At 43.2% G+C, this 20000-nt stretch overlaps 2 protein-coding genes across 2 annotated transcripts; both read right to left on the bottom strand.

Annotated features, from left to right (window-relative positions):
• Positions 1-5839: 5839 nt before the first annotated feature.
• aire (autoimmune regulator) lies at positions 5840-10820 on the bottom strand (the record flags this gene model as incomplete). The annotated part of the gene is made up of 11 exons (XM_079750576.1): positions 5840-5874; positions 6032-6329; positions 6701-6784; positions 6962-7046; positions 7450-7610; positions 7902-7971; positions 8130-8275; positions 8394-8530; positions 8808-8936; positions 9725-9899; positions 10674-10820. The coding sequence occupies 11 exons, from the start codon at positions 10818-10820 to the stop codon at positions 5840-5842; spliced, it is 1467 nt and encodes a 488-aa protein (XP_079606702.1).
• A 2508-nt stretch (positions 10821-13328) lies between these two features.
• On the bottom strand, positions 13329-18757 carry LOC307085394 (ras-related protein Rab-6B-like; the record flags this gene model as incomplete). The annotated part of the gene is made up of 8 exons (XM_079750174.1): positions 13329-13393; positions 14269-14335; positions 14503-14596; positions 14743-14854; positions 15392-15497; positions 15966-16019; positions 16856-16914; positions 18688-18757. 8 exons carry the CDS (start codon positions 18755-18757, stop codon positions 13329-13331), a joined length of 627 nt encoding a protein of 208 aa, XP_079606300.1.
• Between the last annotated feature and the right edge of the window lie 1243 nt (positions 18758-20000).

Genomic DNA, 20000 nt, shown 5'->3' with positions numbered 1-20000 from the left:
CGATCATTCACTCTGTGGCCCCGGCATGTGTGTCCCCAGCAAATAACTACGTCCTCCGCTGCTGAGCCCGCACATAACATGTGATCTGATGCCTGTTTGGCCGCTGGCGTGATGGAAAAAGAGAGAGCGGGGGAGAGAGAGTGGGCGGGCGAGACAGAAAAGAGAGGAAGAGAGAGAGAGAGAGAGAGAGAGAGAGAGAGAGAGAGAGAGAGAGAGAGAGAGAGAGAGAGAGCTCTGTGTCAGATCATCAGTGCTGAAAAGCTACCAGGGTTAGGGTTAGGTTTAGGGACTTTCCACACTTTCAGCGGTAGTGAGGAATGCGTGCTGGCACTGGGGTGCAGGTAGGTATTGAGTTCAGGGGTCAGGGGGTATGAGCAGGCATTTCTGTTAAATCAGATGGCTGATATATGGCCTGGTTGGTTTCGATTTGGCTCCCGGTAGATCTAAGGCATGAGCTCATTGAAATGTTTTTCAGATTGCACATTTTAACAGCTGAGGATACCTGGCAGAAGGGTTCTGTCACATTAAATGGTCATCAAACTGGATTGATGCAAATCTCATTTGCATGCCTGCCTTGAGGTGTAAGTGATCAATGTGATCAACGTGATCAATTGATCAATGTTGTACCTTTGAATTGTTGTGAACTGTGTTTGTGAAATGTGAACTAAACCATTAACACACTATTTTCCCCAGTTTACTGTATTAGAATATATAGGCGACAATGTTTTGCAAATTACCTTTCATCAGTTAGTTTGACTATTCAAAATGTTAATCTAGCGGACTATTATACTGCTTATATCTTGTCAAATCCCTCAAAATATCATACCTCTAGCTATAATCATATATTATGCGTAATTTCATATCTATATTTATATAATATCCCAATAAGGATATGATTTTCTTTTACTCTTTACAATTAAAATCAATTTCAACTGTTCTGTGTATCTGTCTCTGGGGAAGAGAACCCACTATCTCTGACAGAGGACTTCCATCGTTGGTGGTAGTACAAGGACAAGATGATTCAGCTGGGAGATATGTTAATGGCCCTAACTCAAGGTTCTGACGTGTCTGCTGAGACACAAAGAACTTGTTGTGTCCAACATGGACTAAAAGCTGCTCATTGTGTTGTTTAACACAGACTGCCTATTTTTACGGTGTCTATTTTCAGACGAAAATAATTCTAGATGACCTACAATGCTGAAAGGGCAAATTAAAGAAGAATTTGGTTAAAAGAAGAAGTTAATTGAGTCATGTTGTTCTTTGAACCTGATAACTGCCCTCGGCTAAAAAGTCAGTTGACTAGCCATGTATGTTACACTTATTAAGTCCACATATTCCAAAAAAATGAATTGAAATGAACTGAATTTGATTTAATCATAACGTTTTGATGAATCGTTATTCACAGATTTTAACAAGGTTCACTTTAAACACAATACTAGATTTGTTTCACCCTAGGGGTTGTGCTAAAACAAGTTATGGAATGCAGTGCATTTGTTATCAATCTATTAAACTGTAAAAACAATATGTTAGATATGTTTTCATGATTTATATCTTGAGTAATATAATATAATAAGTGAGGTGCATTGAATGTTGTGACGTCTTGCAGTTAATCCAATGACCTGTCAGCAACATTAATATGTTTTATAAATAATGTTATGTTTAGGTTTAGTAATGGTTTGAAACATTATTGTGGTTACTGGAAGAACAAAACAACTTTGCACCTTTCTTACATTGGCTTGTGTTTAATCATTATTTTCTACAGTACTATTCAAAGTACTTTGAACATGAAACATGTTTGATGTTTCAAAAGAACCTCAACAGATAGTTATAAAGTTATAAAACTATATAAAAGATAAAAAGCTGTTGAACATCAAACCTTAAATTAAGATGTCAGTGAACCTGTGGAATTTATAACTTGAGAAGATGCATTACTGCTGATTGTTTCAAAGGTGTGCATAGGAATGTTTAACATCTGCTTCTCTTTCTTCATGTCCCACTGGGGACAGGGGGCACTATCACGGCCTCACTGTAAACACCACTGTTTGAACTGCTGTCAGTACTCATGTTAGCACTGCTGTTAGCATTGTTGTTAGCACTCCTAGTGCCATTGCTGTTAAGAACTCTGTTAGAAATTCTGTTAGCCACGCAGGTAGCAACCCTGTTAGAACCACAGTTAGCAACGCTGTTAGCAACACTGTTAGTACTCCTAATGCGTATGTTAGCACATCTGTTATTATTGCTGTTTGCATCCCTGTTAGCATTGCTGTTAATTAGCATTAGCATTGCTGATAGAACTGCTGTAGTAACACGGTGAGCATCACTGTTAGCACTCCTGTCAGCGCCACAATTAGCACTGCTTCATATCACTGCCGTTAACAACTTGTTTAGCACTGCAAATAGCACCACTGTTAGTATCTCTGTTAGCACTGCTAATAGCACCACTGTTCCACAGGGGAAGAATGCAAACACAAGAGGAGCACTTCCAAGAATCCTGTGTGAAGGACTTTTCTGGAATGTCCCGAGTAGAATATTTTGTGCTGTGTTTACACTTCCAGACCCATGGCAAACCCTGCAATCTGCCCCTGCCAGTATATCATTATCTGGCCTCCTAAGGGGGGGATAGAGAGAGAGAGAGAGAGAGAGAGAGAGAGAGAGAGAGAGAGAGAGAGAGAGAGAGAGAGAGAGAGAGAGAGAGAGAGAGAGAGAGAGAGAGAGAGGTCTTTTTCTCCTTCTTGTCTTTTCCCTTTCCCGTCTAGAGATTTGTCCATGAAAACATGGCAAAACAATGGGTCCATGGGACCAAAACAATGTCTTTTTTGGGCTGTTTTATGAAGTGTCAAATGCAAAGGAACGTAAATGGCTGAAGACGTCTAGACTCGGGACTATGTGCAGGGGAGTTGATGTTGCTGTCTTGGTGTTGTGGTCGCTGAATGATGTGTGGGGTGAAGCAGAGAAAAAAAAAATTTGTAGTTTCTCTGAGGGCTAGTCCTTTGGTCCTGCTTTTATTCCTAAGCATGCTAAATAGTTTGCATGCCAAGCATTACAAACACTTAAAGGGGGGGAGAGAGAGAGTAGGAGAGCGCTAGAGAGAGGGAGAGAGAGGGGAAGAGAGCAGTAATCACCAAGAGTGAAAAGACTAAGCCGGGAAAAGCAAGTGACGCGGGAGCTAGGTGCGCACGTTTGTGTTGGTGTGTGTGTGTGTGTGTGTGTGTGTGTGTGTGTGTGTCTGTGTCTGTGCGTTCACCCCTAGCTAGCTGTGCGTTCTGATCCACTTCACTGAGAATCCCAAATAACAACATCTCAAGGAGTGACACGGCACCACGCTTATATAACAGTGGAATGCTGGAAGTGAACCCTCATCACTGCGACAAGATAAACAACTTATACTGGGCTCAACGGCCCAGTATAAAAGAACAGGCCCAGTATATATGGTCAAAGGCCCAGTGTATATGTTCAAAGGCCCAGTATATATGGTCAAAGACCCTGAATATATGCTCACAGGCCCAATATACTATGCTGACATACACAGTATACTACAATCAAAGCCCCAGTATATGCTAAGAGACAGAGTATACTACGATCAAAGCCCCACTATACGCTAACAGACCTTATATACTATGCTCGCAGGCCCATTAAACCATGCCAACAGGCCCATTATACTACACTACCAGGCCCAGTAGACCCACTATAGGAGTTATGGACTGTGGTACAACAGTTAAGTACTATAGGATTTCCAAAATGCCTCCAAAGCCCGGTGTGTCTTCAGGAACAAAGGGCTGGAGAGACGTTGAGCCTGTGAAACCCAACACCACGCAGATCTAAGACAATACCCAGGAACCTTACACCCAGCACATCCAAAGACAATGCATCCATGAAGACAGCCTCTACAATTTCCTGCCTGTAATAGTTGAAAAAAAGAGAAGAAATATCTTTATTTGGGGGGCGTGGGGGGGAATAGGAGAGTGGGGAGGGTGCTGACCACAAAGTTATGCAGCCCAAACCAACTCTCTCACTCTTACCCCCCACTGGTACACCAAAGGCAAGAGAAGCCAGCGTTTACACCTGTGTGAAAACTCCCCCACCCCCCCCTCACCTCTATCTGAGGGGGCAGAGAGCCGTAGAGGAGGACGGAGAGGGCCGTGGGAACACTACCACATCTTTCCTTGGGATTCCAATGCTGTGAACAACACTGGATGCGTTGCAACACATCGATCCTTTGTCTGTGTACTTGTGTGTGCCTGTGTTAGTGTGCCTGTGTGTGTGTGTGTGTGTGTGTGTGTGTCTGTTCATTTAGGGCTTAACACTATGAGTGTGTGTTAATATATGTGTTTTGTTTTTTTTACATCCTGCTTACTCAGAGCAGAAACATTTTAATGAAATATCCATCACTGAACATCCTTATAGGGCCCCCTTGAGGTGGGAGGTGGTTTGCTTCAGTGTCCATCAGAGAGCTGGCAAGATTACAAATGTGTTTTTAAATGGGGTCATGTTGGGCTTCTGAGATACGATGCCATACATCTCAGTGATTGTAGAGGAATGTGTGATTCATCAATGTTTCAGCTGACCTGTGGGCTGGGATAGTAATTTGTATAGAACGACGTGTATGACAAATAGCTAATGTGTGGGGAGGTTTTAAATTGTTATAATTCTCGAGGTGTGATGTGATACAGGGATTATGTGGTTTCATAATCATATAATACACTGATCTTAAGTGGCATGTCAACAGAGAGAGGGGCTATTACCATGAAGGGAATATGTACGCTATAAATTAAAATTGTCTTAACACAAATCAACGTAATTTATCAACATACTCTAATTTCGGAGCATTAGTTGGAGTTTAAGTCTGCAAATGAAAAATATACAGAGGGACACATATTACAGATTTTGTACACAATGGCAAGGAGATCAACTCCAACTCATCTTTGTTTTGTGGTGTGGAGCTATCGGAAACCATGGCAACCCAAAGGGATCGAGGGAGAAAAAGAATCCTCTGGCTGCCTTGGCAGAAGTCCATCCTTTTGCAGTTATGCTAAAACTCCCGAATCCCCGGACAAAAACAACATTCCACATCTAAGTGATAGTCTTCAAGGAATTCCTGTTCAATTGAGGCCATTTTTTCTTGTGCTTCTCATATGCATACCATATCAAACTCGAACCATCTGGTGCATTGTGTGAATGTACATTCTTTCCCAGATTGAAATAATGAGAACAAAAGCCTGAGAATAATGATGAAGCTTGTCGATGCACGGGCAAGGCATTTGGGCGGTTGCAAGTTGTTATTTTTGGGAGGGTGCTTTGAGTTGGTGTGCGGTAAGGTTAGGGCCTTTTCGTGCCAGGGTATATAAATATACATAGGTATGTGCCTATGTAAATGTATGTGCATATTTGTATGTCGATTTAGGAATGTGTATTAAGAAAACCCTTATCGAGGCCTGTCAGAATCCAAAGGGAGTGAGAGCACAAATCTGGTAAAACTGATTTTTCACTCGAGATACTGCAAAATGTGCCAAGCAAGGGAAGCTCACAAGAAGGAGCTGAATGATAGATTTAAAGAAAAAGGGGATTAGAGGAATGATAGATGGCTTAGAGAAACGTCTAGACAAACGTTATCTCTGTTTTCAAAAAAACATCAAGTGTAAATGAAGTGCTGCAAAGACTTCACATCATAATTCAGATTTTGTTCCAGAGCGATAGCGGAAGTCACAGGTTTTCCCCAAAAGCATTGCTATAATACGTATAATAAAGATAGGGAAGAAAGGGCTGTTCCTCATTTAAGCAAGTGCATTAAAAGTTAATCTACATTCGGTCATTAGAACAGCTTCATTCATTGTTTAATCAACTAGTCAACCACAATCAGCAGGCGACACACCAAAACTGGACACAACAAAACTCAATCAATCACAGTTAACATGTATGTTAAAGAAAACATAATCAAAACCCCACTAATGCTACAACTAGGAAATCAATAATTAAAATAGAGAAGAGAGAATATGCATGTAACTCTGAAGCTATATGAGAGGGTTTTCCATACCATGCTGGGTGTGGCTGGTATTAACACGGTAGGGCCCCTGAGAGTCAGGTAGGGGCCTGCTTGTATCTACTCCTAGCTCTAAAAGCCCCTGAGAGTCAGGCAGGGGCCTCGTGTCTACCCCTAGCTGGTAGGACCCCTGAGAGTCAGGCAGGGGCCTGGTGTCTACCCCTAGCTGGTAGGGCCCCTGAGAGTCAGGCAGGGGCCTGGTGTCTACCCCTAGCTGGTAGGGCCCCTGAGAGTCAGCCAGGGGCCTGGGGACACTGTGAAAGGCCCACTGCAGGAGCCCATCCATGGATTCCTGCCCAGAGAGAAATTGGTCACTATGGTGGCATCACTGGAAGAAATGAATGAATTACATTTTTTATTGATATGATAACAATTATGATTATGATAGCGGTAATGATTACATTTATAATTATGAGTATTATTTTATTTTATATTTACATCACAGAGAGTCTCTGTGAGTCTCACAGAAATTAGTTTGGAAAACTGATGAAAGTTATTGAGACACAAAGCAATATTGATTTAGCTAATGTATTTCAAATACACAATTTAACTCAGTTACTCTCTCTCCATTGAAACCACCCTTGGACCACATGCAAAGGAGACCCAGTTATGGATACGCCTGATACAGCTGGTGACACATTATGCCTGTGTAACAGTGCTTACCTCTCCGATGATACAGTCAACTTCCTCCCTCTGGATGATAGAATCAAGGAAAGAGAAGTTCTGCACATTTAGTGGTTGAACCACCTGAGAATACATGCAAACACACACACACACACACACACACACACACACACACACACACACACACACACACACACACTACTATTAATAAAATACTTAGAGGATAGAGAGATGAAAAGAGTAAAATAAGTCTAATACACACACGCACATGTGCACAGACACAGAAACTCCCACACATACCTGCAGCCCTGCAGCCCAAGGCTCAGGCCTTTCCTCTGGGTGGATGTTTGAGAGAAGGATGCAGGATAAGCAGACAGACCTCTCCCTGGTGTTGAAAGGACATCCAGTAATTGGTCATCAAATATAACTCGTGTTTGTGCGTGTGTGTGTTTTATTGTGCGTGTGTGTGCACGTGCTGTTGTTGATAATCAATATGTCATTATGCCTCCATCACCAAATACAGTGTATTAGTGGGGGGTGGGCTGGCCACATAAGTATCCACCTTCAGCATGATAATAGCAGAGTACAGCACCACGGGAGGGTGCAGCTGCCGTCTGCACTACCAATTAGGAAGGCTACTTTAAACTTAAATCACTGTGGTGAATTATTAGCATGTGTGCCTTGCTAATGGTGGGGTGCTACAGATGCGACTAGGACTAATGTACAGGCACATGCAAAGGAAAAGTTCCTAAGGCTGCCGCTGTGTTGACGAGGGGATGGGCATTTACTTGTTGAAGTGACATTGGAGGTGGTAGCAGCGCAGACACTGAGGACATTGGTTTAGCTGGCCTCCAGTCACGAAGCAAACACCGCACACGTCACCATCACCCCCGCCTGAAAACTGGACACGCACACAGACATAGACACACAGACAAACTCGCCACACACGCGCACACATACGCATGCACACACACACACACACACACACACACACACACACACACACACACACACACACACACACACATAAACAGATAGTAATAAAGTTTCCCAATAAGAATCCATTGTTTCTCTGAAAAACAACGTCATTTCATCAATAACTCTAATATAACAAATATAATATAAGGTGAAATAGAGTAAATAATGTATTATCCAGAAGTGATCACTGGCAACTTCCCAGCACATGTAAGCCAACAACTATTTTGTTGCTGTTAGATGATTGGATCCCTGAGTAGCTCACCTGATAAGGGGCCTTGCCAGTCTCCATTTTCAGCTTGTTGCCATGGCACCACTGACATTTCCAAGTCCCGCTGCATATTTCAAAGTGAAATCGAAACTGAACCACACATTCCTAAAGCGTGTGTTGAAATAGCGTCTGACCGTCTCTGATGTCAAGGAGGGACAGTGTCACCATTAGGCAACTAAATGGGCCAACGTTGCTTGACGCATCCGCTAAACATGTCGTTACCTAGAGCCCCACTGGGCCCCATACCTCGGTATTGATGTGAGTGGAGGCTGTAGGCAACTCAGGTGGAAGGCTCTGGGACAGCCGTCACAGCAAATCAACTCCCCGCCGTCTTTACACACGGCGCACTCGTCATCGTTACGGTGAAGCTGAGTGACGCGCACGCACACAGACACGCACGCACACGCAGACAAATACACAGGCACACACGCATGAGTTAGAGGGAAAGTTCAAATGATTAACATATCAGATGTTCAGTGTTCGTACCTCTGTCATCTTGGTGTTTGTCGCCCTCGTGTGGTGAACCAGAGTCGTTGCCGCACAGACCTTGAGGGGTCCATTGTCTTCCTCGAGCACAGAGGAGTAATCCTGACCTTCGACTCCAAGGCACTTTTTGGCACTTTCTGTGAAATTGCAAAGCAACTGATAATGACACCAAACAAATCTAGATAGGCATAGAAAGGGCAACGTTTAAATCAGTAGTGGAGTTTCGAGGAGAACATTCTCTCAAAGACAATAACTAGTAATATGAGAACAACAATTATAATATAAATACCTTTGGAGCTATTGATCAGTTTATTTTTTGGTGTAGGTATAATTCAAACCTATTATCATATATGCATATACACTTTCTCTCTCTCACACACACACACACACACACACATCATTTCTAAGGCTTACCATTGGGGACCTGGCTCCTGGGGGCCTCCTCCCTTGCCTCCTGACTCTCCGGTACGTTCCTAGTAGAGGAAGAGGAGCGTATGGAGAAGGGAGGGACGGTTCTCAGGTCCGGCGTCACTGCCCTCCCACCTTTGGTGTCACATCAGCGGCCAGACATGGTCAGGAAATGTAATGGGGAACACATCCCATTGGTTGGACAAAATGGAGGCTGAGTAGAAGTTGATAATGATCGTTTTAATTGGATTATATTTAGATAATTACCTTTGGCCGCTAGTACTGGAGCCATCTGTGCGGTGATACTTTTTGTTTTTTGTGACTTTAATTTGTCCTCTAAAACAATGACAATAACAAGTGTTAAGTGTTAATACCAGCTCTGTAACTTAGAAAAATCGTTTTAATGTTTGACAGTCATATCTTAAACAATTATGCCAAATCACTATATTAATGTGCAATATATGTATTCATAATTAAAAACATACATCCTACACATTATACATTCTAGAACTGACAATGAAATAAATACACAAATAGCAACCTTTCTTCTTCTTAGAGTTGTGCTCTACATAGTGCGTGTTGGAAGTCTTCTTTCTGTCTGCACCGTTCCTCTTTGCGTGGTGATGATCCCTGGAGTATTCCGTAGACCTTTTCACACATCTGCATTTTCCCACATTTACACCTGTCATGAACGTGACACCATGTTAGATAATAAGGGATGATATGGCATTGAATGACATATGATATATGATATGATAATATATTATAATACATTACGTTAAACAAACTTTTTTGTGCTTATTTCAATGCATGCATACAAATGTAAACGAGGACCAGAGCTTCCCAGTTAAGGAACTGGTGAGGCTTCAGAACAAGTGGGAGCCCACTCTAGCCAAGGTGTAGCTAAAAGCCCCATCACCTACGTGCAGGCTCCCTGGTGAGCAGGCATTGTAGCTTGGGGTAGCTCTCCATGTTGTAGTCCTTGGTAAGACTGCTCCAGAAGGCCCGGAGGGTGGGTCGACCCTGATGCAGGACCCAGGACACCAGGGAGTACATGGCCCTGTGGACCCCCTCCTTCCCCTGGCTCACCATCGTGTCCTGGGAGACGCAGACAGCAGAGAGCTCTCCTCACTCGTCCTTTTCATGATGATGCATTCAACAGTGGTACAAATATTTCATTATTTTGTAAAATATTTGTTATATATTAAGTGTTGCCCATGGGCAGATAGATGGATATTTTTTTCATCCCCTTTTGAAATTCAGGTTTCCAGTAGCTCACAAAGTCAGTCAACAGACAGTAACAAAATGGACAACCGGTAAAAGTCAATCAAAAAAGTAAATAAAAGTGAGCAATATTGCACATAATTGAAATTGCATATAAAACACAGCCAGAGGTAGACATAAATAAATAAATAAATATTACGCAATTCCACACTGTCCAGTGTGTGTGGGGGGTGGGTTGGGGGAGAGAGAGACAGAAAGAGTCATGATAGGCCACTACCCTTGCCTGAGGTGTTGTGTAGTTTGATGGCTGTGGGGACAAAGGTTGTTATGTACTGCTCAGGTACAGAACATGAAGATGTACACAACCTATTATTGCTTGTATAATATCCGTTCAAACAATGACCTTCACAAGAGCACACTGGCAACTAAACGTAAACACAGGTGCTTATGATAACAATCCTTGACTGACCTAGTTTCAAATTGGATTCATTTTACTATTAAGGTCAAATGATGATCATTGATGATTACATACATGTCAATTAAATGAAAATATTGTATTACAACCAAAAGGTTGTAGCATGACGGTCGGCGCTACGGTTAGCCTCATCCCGTCGGTGTTATGTGATGGATGAGCTCCTATCCTCTTACCTTGAGCAGCTGGTCAGTGATGATGTTCCTATCAGCCAGGCCGTACACCAGAGGGAAGGGGTCGTCTACGGCCATGGCGATGTCGGTGCGCAGCTCTCTCAGCCGAGTGCGAAGGTCTGTGGTCCCATAAATCTCAACCCTGGACATGTTACTCTAACTCTGTGGGTAGATATCTGAGTCCCCGTAAATCTGAAGCATGAACATGTTACCCTGAGTCTTTCTTCGGTGTATGCAGGCCTGTTGGTACATCTATACACTAAGCCCGATGGACGTTCAGTGATGTATGGACAAGAAGAACTGGGATCCTGGTTTTGATGGGTTGGACGTGTCCACCCTTTTACACCCTTAACGTGTGAGGGAGTAACAGGGAGGTTTGAGATGTGTTAACATTGACTGTGAGGAGGTGTGTCTTTTTCTAAAAGGAAGGTGGTGTTTTAGAGAAAAGAGTCAAATATCTGAAATAGTTTGCATCCATCTAGTCGAGTCTTTAGAATTCCATGCGATCAAGTGTTATAAATGCGCATACAAAGACATACACACACACACACACAATTCCCTTAACATTTCAGGCTTTTAAAAGACCAATAGGAATAAAAAGTAATATTTTTTAAGAAATATTCCTGCTAATTTCACACAGTTAGCAGGATACTGCAGGACACTCCTGTCCTGCAGTATCCCACAGCTGCAGTTTTACCTGCGCACACACACACACACACACACACACACACACACACACACACACGCCCATATACAGTCTGTCCGTCTGGGGGAATACCAGTCATGATAGATGCCTTCTGAGTTTATTGGTTAAGTGGCTTGACCAAGAATAGCCTCCAAGGTTTTCCTTTCATAGGTGCTTTCCACGCTAACTTCCCCGAAACTCCAGTCAGATTTACCTGCCTCATGTGCAGTGTATATGTATATATAAATATTACACTTACACACTATTACACTACACTAATAAATCACATTGTGAATAACTTGTGTGTATAACAATTAAACAGATCTTTCAGTCAAAACATGATACATAACGTATTTTCAGCCTAAGAGTCTTTTAATTAAAAGTTCTGAGTTAAGATTTACTTAAGCAATTCCAAGATAGGAAATCTTGGATAAGGTTAGCTTTAAATAAGCCACACTGGCATTCTATTGTCCTACCTGTGACTTTGTTTGCATCGTTTGTTTTTTTGCTGCAAAACGAATCGCCTCCTTCGAGGCTGGGAGGCAATTACCTCTTGTCTGAACAAACACAGGTGTAGCTAATACCTTAATCACGGTACATTCCGTTCCGGTCCACCAGGGAACCGACACACACGTTAAAGACGCTGAACCCCGGCGAGTTAACCAGGACACGGTACATGTTGGAGATCAGAGCCAACGTTAATATTAGGAGCTGTATCATTTTAAGAGCCGCTGATCCATCACATGTAATAAATTATGTACTGGTTTCCAAACCTTTGATGGAAGTCCTTGCAACACCTCTTCTGGGAATGAACCATTCCATATGTGGAATAAAAAAATGTTTAAGTAAGCTTTGAAGCCACATTAGTCGGATGAAAACGAAAAAGGATGAGCACTCAAATAATCTACCATTTTGGTCCCACTTAGTGTTGATGGTTAGGAGAGTGAAGCCCTTTAATCTGTCATTTATTAATCATTAAACATTATTACATTATTCATACTGGTGAACAAGGACCACTTCTACAGAGGGACGTTCACAACATACATATTACATTATTATATACAGTGCAGTGCATTACAGTGGATCTTCAGTAATGTGTTACGGGAACGGAGTGGTGGTGGGGGGTAGGGGGAAGTGGATTGACTGGGAGTAGGTGTGGGGGTGGTGGGAAACTGAAATAAGTGTGTGATATTAAGTCATCCTTTTTTTTCTTTTTTTTTTCTTATTATTGTTACTCTTCTTTGACCACAGACTAGTTTGTCGTATAAAAGTTAAACCCATATATATATATATAGTGTCACTATATCTTCACTGCTACTGTTCGGTGGAACCAACTGTAATTTGAATCTTGTGGGAGGAGGGGGGGGGTAGGCCTCCAAAGGCTCTGGAACATTCTCTGATACATTCTGCCAACCCTTTCCTTCCCAGGGTAGAGAGAGACGGACTCTGGAAGCGGGAAGGTCACAGATCAGATCAGGGTAGAGAGAGGGAGAGATACTCTGGAGGTGGAGAGGTCGTAGATCAGATCGGTGTGCATGCGTGCTGCAGACATTCAGATGTGGTCGTCGGCCATCTTGGAAAAATGGCTTAACCCAAATATTTCTCCTTTTATGGTGAGGCATCATTTTTGGTGCATTACCTTTTTTATATATAAAAAAATACAAAACATAATGGCGAAAAGAACTCCTATTTGTATCCCCTTTTCATCAGCCAAAACTCTTTGTTTGTTGTTTCTTTTGTTTTAGTTCAATGAATCTTTCCCCTGTTTTTCTTTCCAGCACTTACATATTGACAAAGTATACAATATTTTACAACTGAACAAGACTGAAAGATAAAGTGAGATTTTTTTTTCCAATCAGACACAAGGCCCGGATCCCATATCCAATTAGAGAATTTGACTGGCAGCTAACCAGTAGTAAGCAACACAACAAGCCTATGGTGTGAGGGGGAGCTGTGCAATCAGCAGCTCTGCACTAACATGAGCACCCGCCCTCGGGGACGGTCGGCTCTGCTGGTTTGTCCAGCTTGATGTCAATCACTGGAGAACAGAAGAGTTAAGGGAAAAAAATAGGTACAATTGTTTGTATCATAGACGTATTACAGATGTTTTTTGAAATGTTAGATTAGACTCTATGAAGGCCCATATCCAGAATCCATATCATCACATTACAACCCATGAATAATTAATGATTTGAGTTGGTGTCCCAGTGTACTTCATATTGTCAGGTGTCACTTGCAGCAGCATATGATCGATGTACCCATTTGGTATGTTCCTTTATCAATATGGATGTATAACTGTATCATAGCCTGCTAATCAGTAGGCATACAATATACACTTACTGAGTGTAAATAGTGATTGTTTGCTGTATAGGCTATATTGCAGAACACATAGTAAGTCACAATTATGAGCTACTAGAGTGCCACATTGATTTTTTAAATGTCCAGTTTCATCTCATCATAGTGAGTCCAAAGTAAGTCATTCATATTAGAGATGCTGTCTCGAGACCCAGCCCCACATAGCGGGAACTAGTACATCCGAGCTCCCAACCAGTGATCACCTCTGAGGTACGCCACTAGATGGCGCTGTTACCATACCTGCAGCCCCCACTCACATGCTGGTCGTGTCATACTGACTCAGTAAAAAGGTTCTGTGTATCTCAGAACAAGAAAGATAATGGCTTGCTGGGCTCCTTCTTAGTATTGGTGCCAGAAGCAACTATGAGATTAAATGTACTTCTCTCCCTCTCTCTCCCTCTCTCTCCCTCTCGCTCTCTGTGGCTCTCTCTCTATCTCTCACGTCTCTCTCCTCCCTCTCTCTCCCTCTCTCTCTCTCTCTCTATCTCTCAAGTCCCTCTCTCTGTGTGTTTGGCAGCCTTGGCCGTCCGCACTTTGAGTCTGGCTGATAAAGGATACTGCCTTCGGGGTTGGCATCGTCCAAGCTTTCCATTCCAGGTAGGGCGGCAGCAACGCGGCGAAACAGCTACAGGCGGATCGAGCCCCCGCGTCGATGATGGAAATAAACAAGAAAACAACGAATGAGGCGGGGGAGGACAACATTTAACCAACAATAAATCAAACCTACTTGCATTTTATGCTCAGAAATAAATAAAACCGAAACAAGGCGCTGAAGAGAGGATGGGGCTGCACCTGTTTTACATTGCAGCCTGTCTTTGCGCTGGTCTCAATGAACATGACTTTGAGTTCTTTGGCTCTCTGCTCCCCCTCCTCGATGGTGATCTGCCTGCGTGGGGACCAGGGCACAGACTGTAACGCTCAGAACCCCCTCACCCTTTCATAAAGAAACCCGTACATACAGTATGCATGCACACATTGTGAGTGTGGACGGGGAACAGACATGAGCAATCGATGACAGATAACTGGCCGCACCTCTTCTCCTCCAGATCTGTCTTGTTGCCCACCAGCATGATGATGACGTCAGAGCCTCTCTCAGTCCTCACGTCGTCGATCCATTTAAAGGTCTGCCGGAAAGAGTTCACGTCTGGAGAGGAGAGGACAGGTTAGACAGACGTACAGACAGAGAGATAAGATAGATATGTAGCTGGTTATGAGAGAGAGACAGAGAGAGACAGACAGACAGACAGACAGACAGACAGACAGACAGACAGACAGACAGACAGACAGACAGACAGAGGGGAGGGAGAGAGATTGAAAGATAGATTAACAGACAGACAGACAGATAGATATAATAGAATGGAATAGAATAGAATAGACAGACCAAAATATTGATAGAATTTAATATAATAGGCAGACAGGCCGACAGATAGATAGAGATAGAGAAATAGAGAGATTAATGGATGGACAGATTGTGAGAGAGAAAGACGGAGACAAAGAGAGACGGAGAGAGACAGACAGACAGGCAGGCAGACAGACATATAGATTGATATAGATAGAGAAATAGAGTTGATAGATGGATAGACAGAGAGAGAGAGAGAGAGAGAGAGAGAGAGAGACGGAGGCAAAGAGAGACAGACAGACAGACAGTGGGACAGAGAGAGAGACAGATAGACAGACTCACTGGTGATGTCGTACACGACCACAGCCACTGTTGAGTCTCGGATGTAGCTCGGGATGAGGCTCCTGAACCGCTCCTGTCCTGCAGTATCCCACAGCTGCAGCCTTACCTACACGCACACACACACACACACACACATACACACACACACACAAACACGCACACACATGCACACACACACACATACACACACACTCACACACACACACACATACACGCACAAACACACAGGCTCACACAACATATGCACACACACACGCAAACACACACACACACATGCATACAAACACACAAACACAAACACACGTGCATACATACACACACACACATATGCACACATCATCTAGTGGCTGCCCTGACCTTAAACTACTTCAAAATTACTTATACAGCATTTTAACTCGTAAAATTGTTGCTTGATATGTCCGAATATTTCCCAGTTTTAGTATAACTACAAATTCATTGCATCATCTGATTATCAGAAGTACAGTTCAGATTGGTGCTGAAGACGCATACGTTTAGGAGTATAAACATCTGTGTAAACATGTGTTCTGGAGAAAGGTCAAACAAGGTCCCTTACTGTTCGGTCCTCCAGGTACATCGTCTTCGATAAGAAGTCAATACCAATTGTGGCCTGTGGCAGAGATACAACACAACATGAGCAGAAATACAACACAACAAGAGCAGAAGTACCACACAACATGAGCCGAAATACAACACAAGCAGAAAAACAACACAACATGAGCAGAAATACAACACAACATGAGCAGAAATACAACACAACACAAGCAGAAATACCACACAACATGAGCACAAATACAACACAACACGAGCACAAATACAACACAACATGAGCGCAAATACAACACAACAGGAGAACAAATAGAAAATTAATAAACCATTTTCATGAACAGCAAAGAGCAGCTCTCTACTAAATCACGTGTAAGACCTAAACGTTGAAATTCAATAAGCTTGAAGAGCAAAAGTCATTTCGATTTTACTGCATGCACAGTCAATCACTGAATATTTCACATACCTTAATGGATATGGGAATGACAGATTACTTGGAAGCAGATTTCTGCATGCGGTAGAGTCCACATAGATATGATCTACTGTATATTCCCTGGCCTACCCGTATGCAGAATGTGTCTGACCTACACTGCAGCTAGCTAGCTCTCCACAGACGTTTTATTTGGCCCGATGCAAACGGACACCAAATCAATCGAATCTGTTGAGTGCATTCAATGTTGCTCTGCTATCTAATGTACTGAACACACCCAAGGCATACCTATAGAAACATGCGTTTACTAGGATGTAGAATTTGATCTATCTATCTCCATGATATCTTCTAAGGAGAAACATGAGTCACACATTTTATGGAGGTATATTCCTCAACGACAAATCGTGTCGTAGGCCTTAATCCTGTGCCCTGATTGGACTAATCAGTACAAGTCTACCTCATGGGCTCACCTGATACGTGTTGTCAAAGCTGTCATACATGAACCTGGTGATCAGAGAGGTCTTCCCCACTGCAACACAACACACACACGCACACAAACACACACACACACACACACAAACACACACACACACACACACACACGGGATGATAAGACAATACACAACTCTGACAATAAATGCAATAGAACATCAACCCCAACCTTTGCCCTCCTTATGAGATCCTTAGGACACTCAATTCACCATAACCACGTTGCCTTATCCATAACCCCCATTGTGATGAGTTATTCAATCGAGTTGTACGGTATCCTCGTCCTGCAGTGACCTGTGTCTTCCAACCAAGGTGATGTAGCGGGCTAGCATAGGACGAGAATACACCTGGGTGCCACGCAACCGGCCAGCCATTTTATACAACATCACAAAAGAAATGGTTGAGTAAGAGCCCGCTGTGCTGGGTGTCAGCAGCAGACAGCAGCCGGGTTGAGAGCTGCCAATGGGCCGTGGCTGGCCGAGGGCTCCCTCTGGTTTCAGCACCACGGAGAGCACCGTTGCAGCAGCATCCACCGGGCCTGGGGTGGGTGACGGTGTATGTGGAAGGTGTGTGCGGGGCGAATGCATGGTTTGTGCCGGTCGATGCAGTCTATGGAATCCATGTTGTAGTGGAGTCTAGGGCTGTGACGGCGGCCCACTCACACACGCATGTGCGCGCATGCAGGCTCACACACATGCACACACACACACACACACACGCACACACACACACACACACGCACACACACACACACACACACACAAATTCAAAGTCACACACACACACACACACACACACACACACACACCACCCACAGATACACACATAGAAACATACAATCACACACAGACACACATAGACACACAAACACACACACACACACACACACACACACACACACACACATACACACACACACACACACACGGACACACGCCATACATGGACTATTATTTCCATTCATTCATTTGGAGGACATTATATGTAGGCCTCGTATTGATGGCATGATGTCCGACCACGTATTCAGGGTGCGTTTTATCACTGCTCACCCGAAATCAGTTGCTTTGAATTCGTGCCAAACAACTAACAAAAAAGGTGACATGTCAATCATGCGAATCTACTGCTGGGACATAATTGCAATAACATTTTTGTGTTTCTTATCGCTGCCCGGCCGCCAAATGACGGCATCGAGCAGCAGCGAGCTTCAGGGATGCTCCAGACACGGCCAACCTAGGGTGTGTCCCGACCTGACATGGGGAGCGTTTCTCCATCTCTCCCCCCAAAACCAGCAGAAAAAACACACGATGGCATCTGTAGCATGCACTGTGATATACGATGTGATTGTTGAAAACCTGACGTTAATCATCTTTTATGAAATTTCTAGTTATTTTTGTCGGCCACTGCAGCAGGCTGCAACCAAACAATCGGATTCAGTGTTTGCATCCATAACGGACCGCACATGTCAGAACAAAAAGGGAGGATGCTCTGCAACCTTATTGTCGCATCCAATGTTGGGGTGCTGTACTGTTAGTGGGATCGGTGCTCGTGTGGGGTGTTTTCCGATTGCATTAAGCTTCCCCCCCCCCCCCCCCCCCCCGCCCCCCTTGGCTAATACCGTTCGCCGCAAGCAGAATGGCCCAACCGCACACACGGGGTAGAAACGTGTGAAAACAGGGCAAGGATATCAGGGTCGACCTTAAACTTTAAAACCAACAAGGATCCGAGTCATCGGCCTTGAAGATACGCCTGTTTGCCTTGATATGATAACCAACCCCCCCCCCCCCCCCCGGTGCATGTTGGAGGCACGACTCACCGCTCTGCTCTCCTAGAAACACCAGCTTAAATTTCCTCAGAGGGTTCCCCAAGTCACCTCCAGCCGACATGATGGTAGTGATTGAGTTCTCCTGCGGTTATTTTACAATGCTCCTGGATTTTTTGGGGTTCTGGCGCTGTTAACGTCCTGGGGATACGTCCTCCTCGCCTCGTATAACGATGGGAATGCAGCTCAGCATCGCCCTGTCAGTTTCGGTAGTGAGTACGCATGCGCAGCACGACCTCAACTATTTCGTTCCCTTACCTTTCTGTTCGATTACTGTTTTCCTCCCCATCACGTAGAAATACGAATTGCTAATCGAATAATGAGTTTATTGGGTTACTAAAAATGTATGGGTGGGATCTGCTGTTTTTTGCCTAGTTTTGTATTCCTTGTTATTTTATCTTATTGGTGTAAGCTATTTCTGTATTTCTGATGTATTTATTTTTACAAAAAAATGTATGAATATTTGAATAAAGAAAATGAATAAAGTCTTTGTATCTTAGCTTATCTTAAAATAGTACACACACTTTTGTTCTCATGTATTTATTCTAAAAGATACAAAGCAACAGAAACAATCTTACAAAGCCTACATTATAATATAGGCCAATACACGTCCAGAAACATTCCCCAACCGCTACTTTTAAGAACAAATGTTTATTTTCTCACCCGCCATTAACATGTAAACTTGAAACAATGTCCTCATAAAATGTGGATATCACTTTATGAGTATATTATTCCATGTAATTTATGGGACTCTTGTCCCTCCTTGGTGAGTTCAATGTTGACGTCCTGGATAAATCTGTGAGCCGCAAGCAACAGTATCGACCCCACAGCCAGACAGCCCATGTGTGCCGAAGAAGCTAATAAAATGACGTGATGACGACTCAGCAGCAATACGACGAGAAGGTTTTGCTTAAACGTGTTAATTGGACTCATATCGGAGGTTGTCATTGTCTTACGAGCTGCATCTAAGGGTTGACCCTTACAGGCCGCAGGGATCAAACATGAATCCAAACAATGACGGTGCAGGAAATTGTCCTTTTCAGCATGAAAACAATAATAACGCGTGGATTACAACATTGATGAAAATAAATATATATACATATATATATATATATGTTGTGAATGTGTCTTTTTTGTAAATGTGTTATTTATGAAAATAAAGTGCTAAATATTCAACCACAGGGAAACCTGCAGTGTCAATACTAGATGTAGGTTAAAGCCATTGCCATTTAAATATATATATTAATACATGACTTATTCCTTTTCCCAGTGAGTCCTCTTCATGGAGTAAAATAATGGCTCTGTTT

The sequence above is a fragment of the Pollachius pollachius genome (genome assembly GCF_949987615.1).
Source record: "Pollachius pollachius genome assembly, chromosome: 14".
NCBI lineage: Eukaryota > Metazoa > Chordata > Actinopteri > Gadiformes > Gadidae > Pollachius > Pollachius pollachius.
Note: the sequence above shows the minus strand (reverse complement) of the source record. Positions and strands in the feature narration are given on the sequence as shown.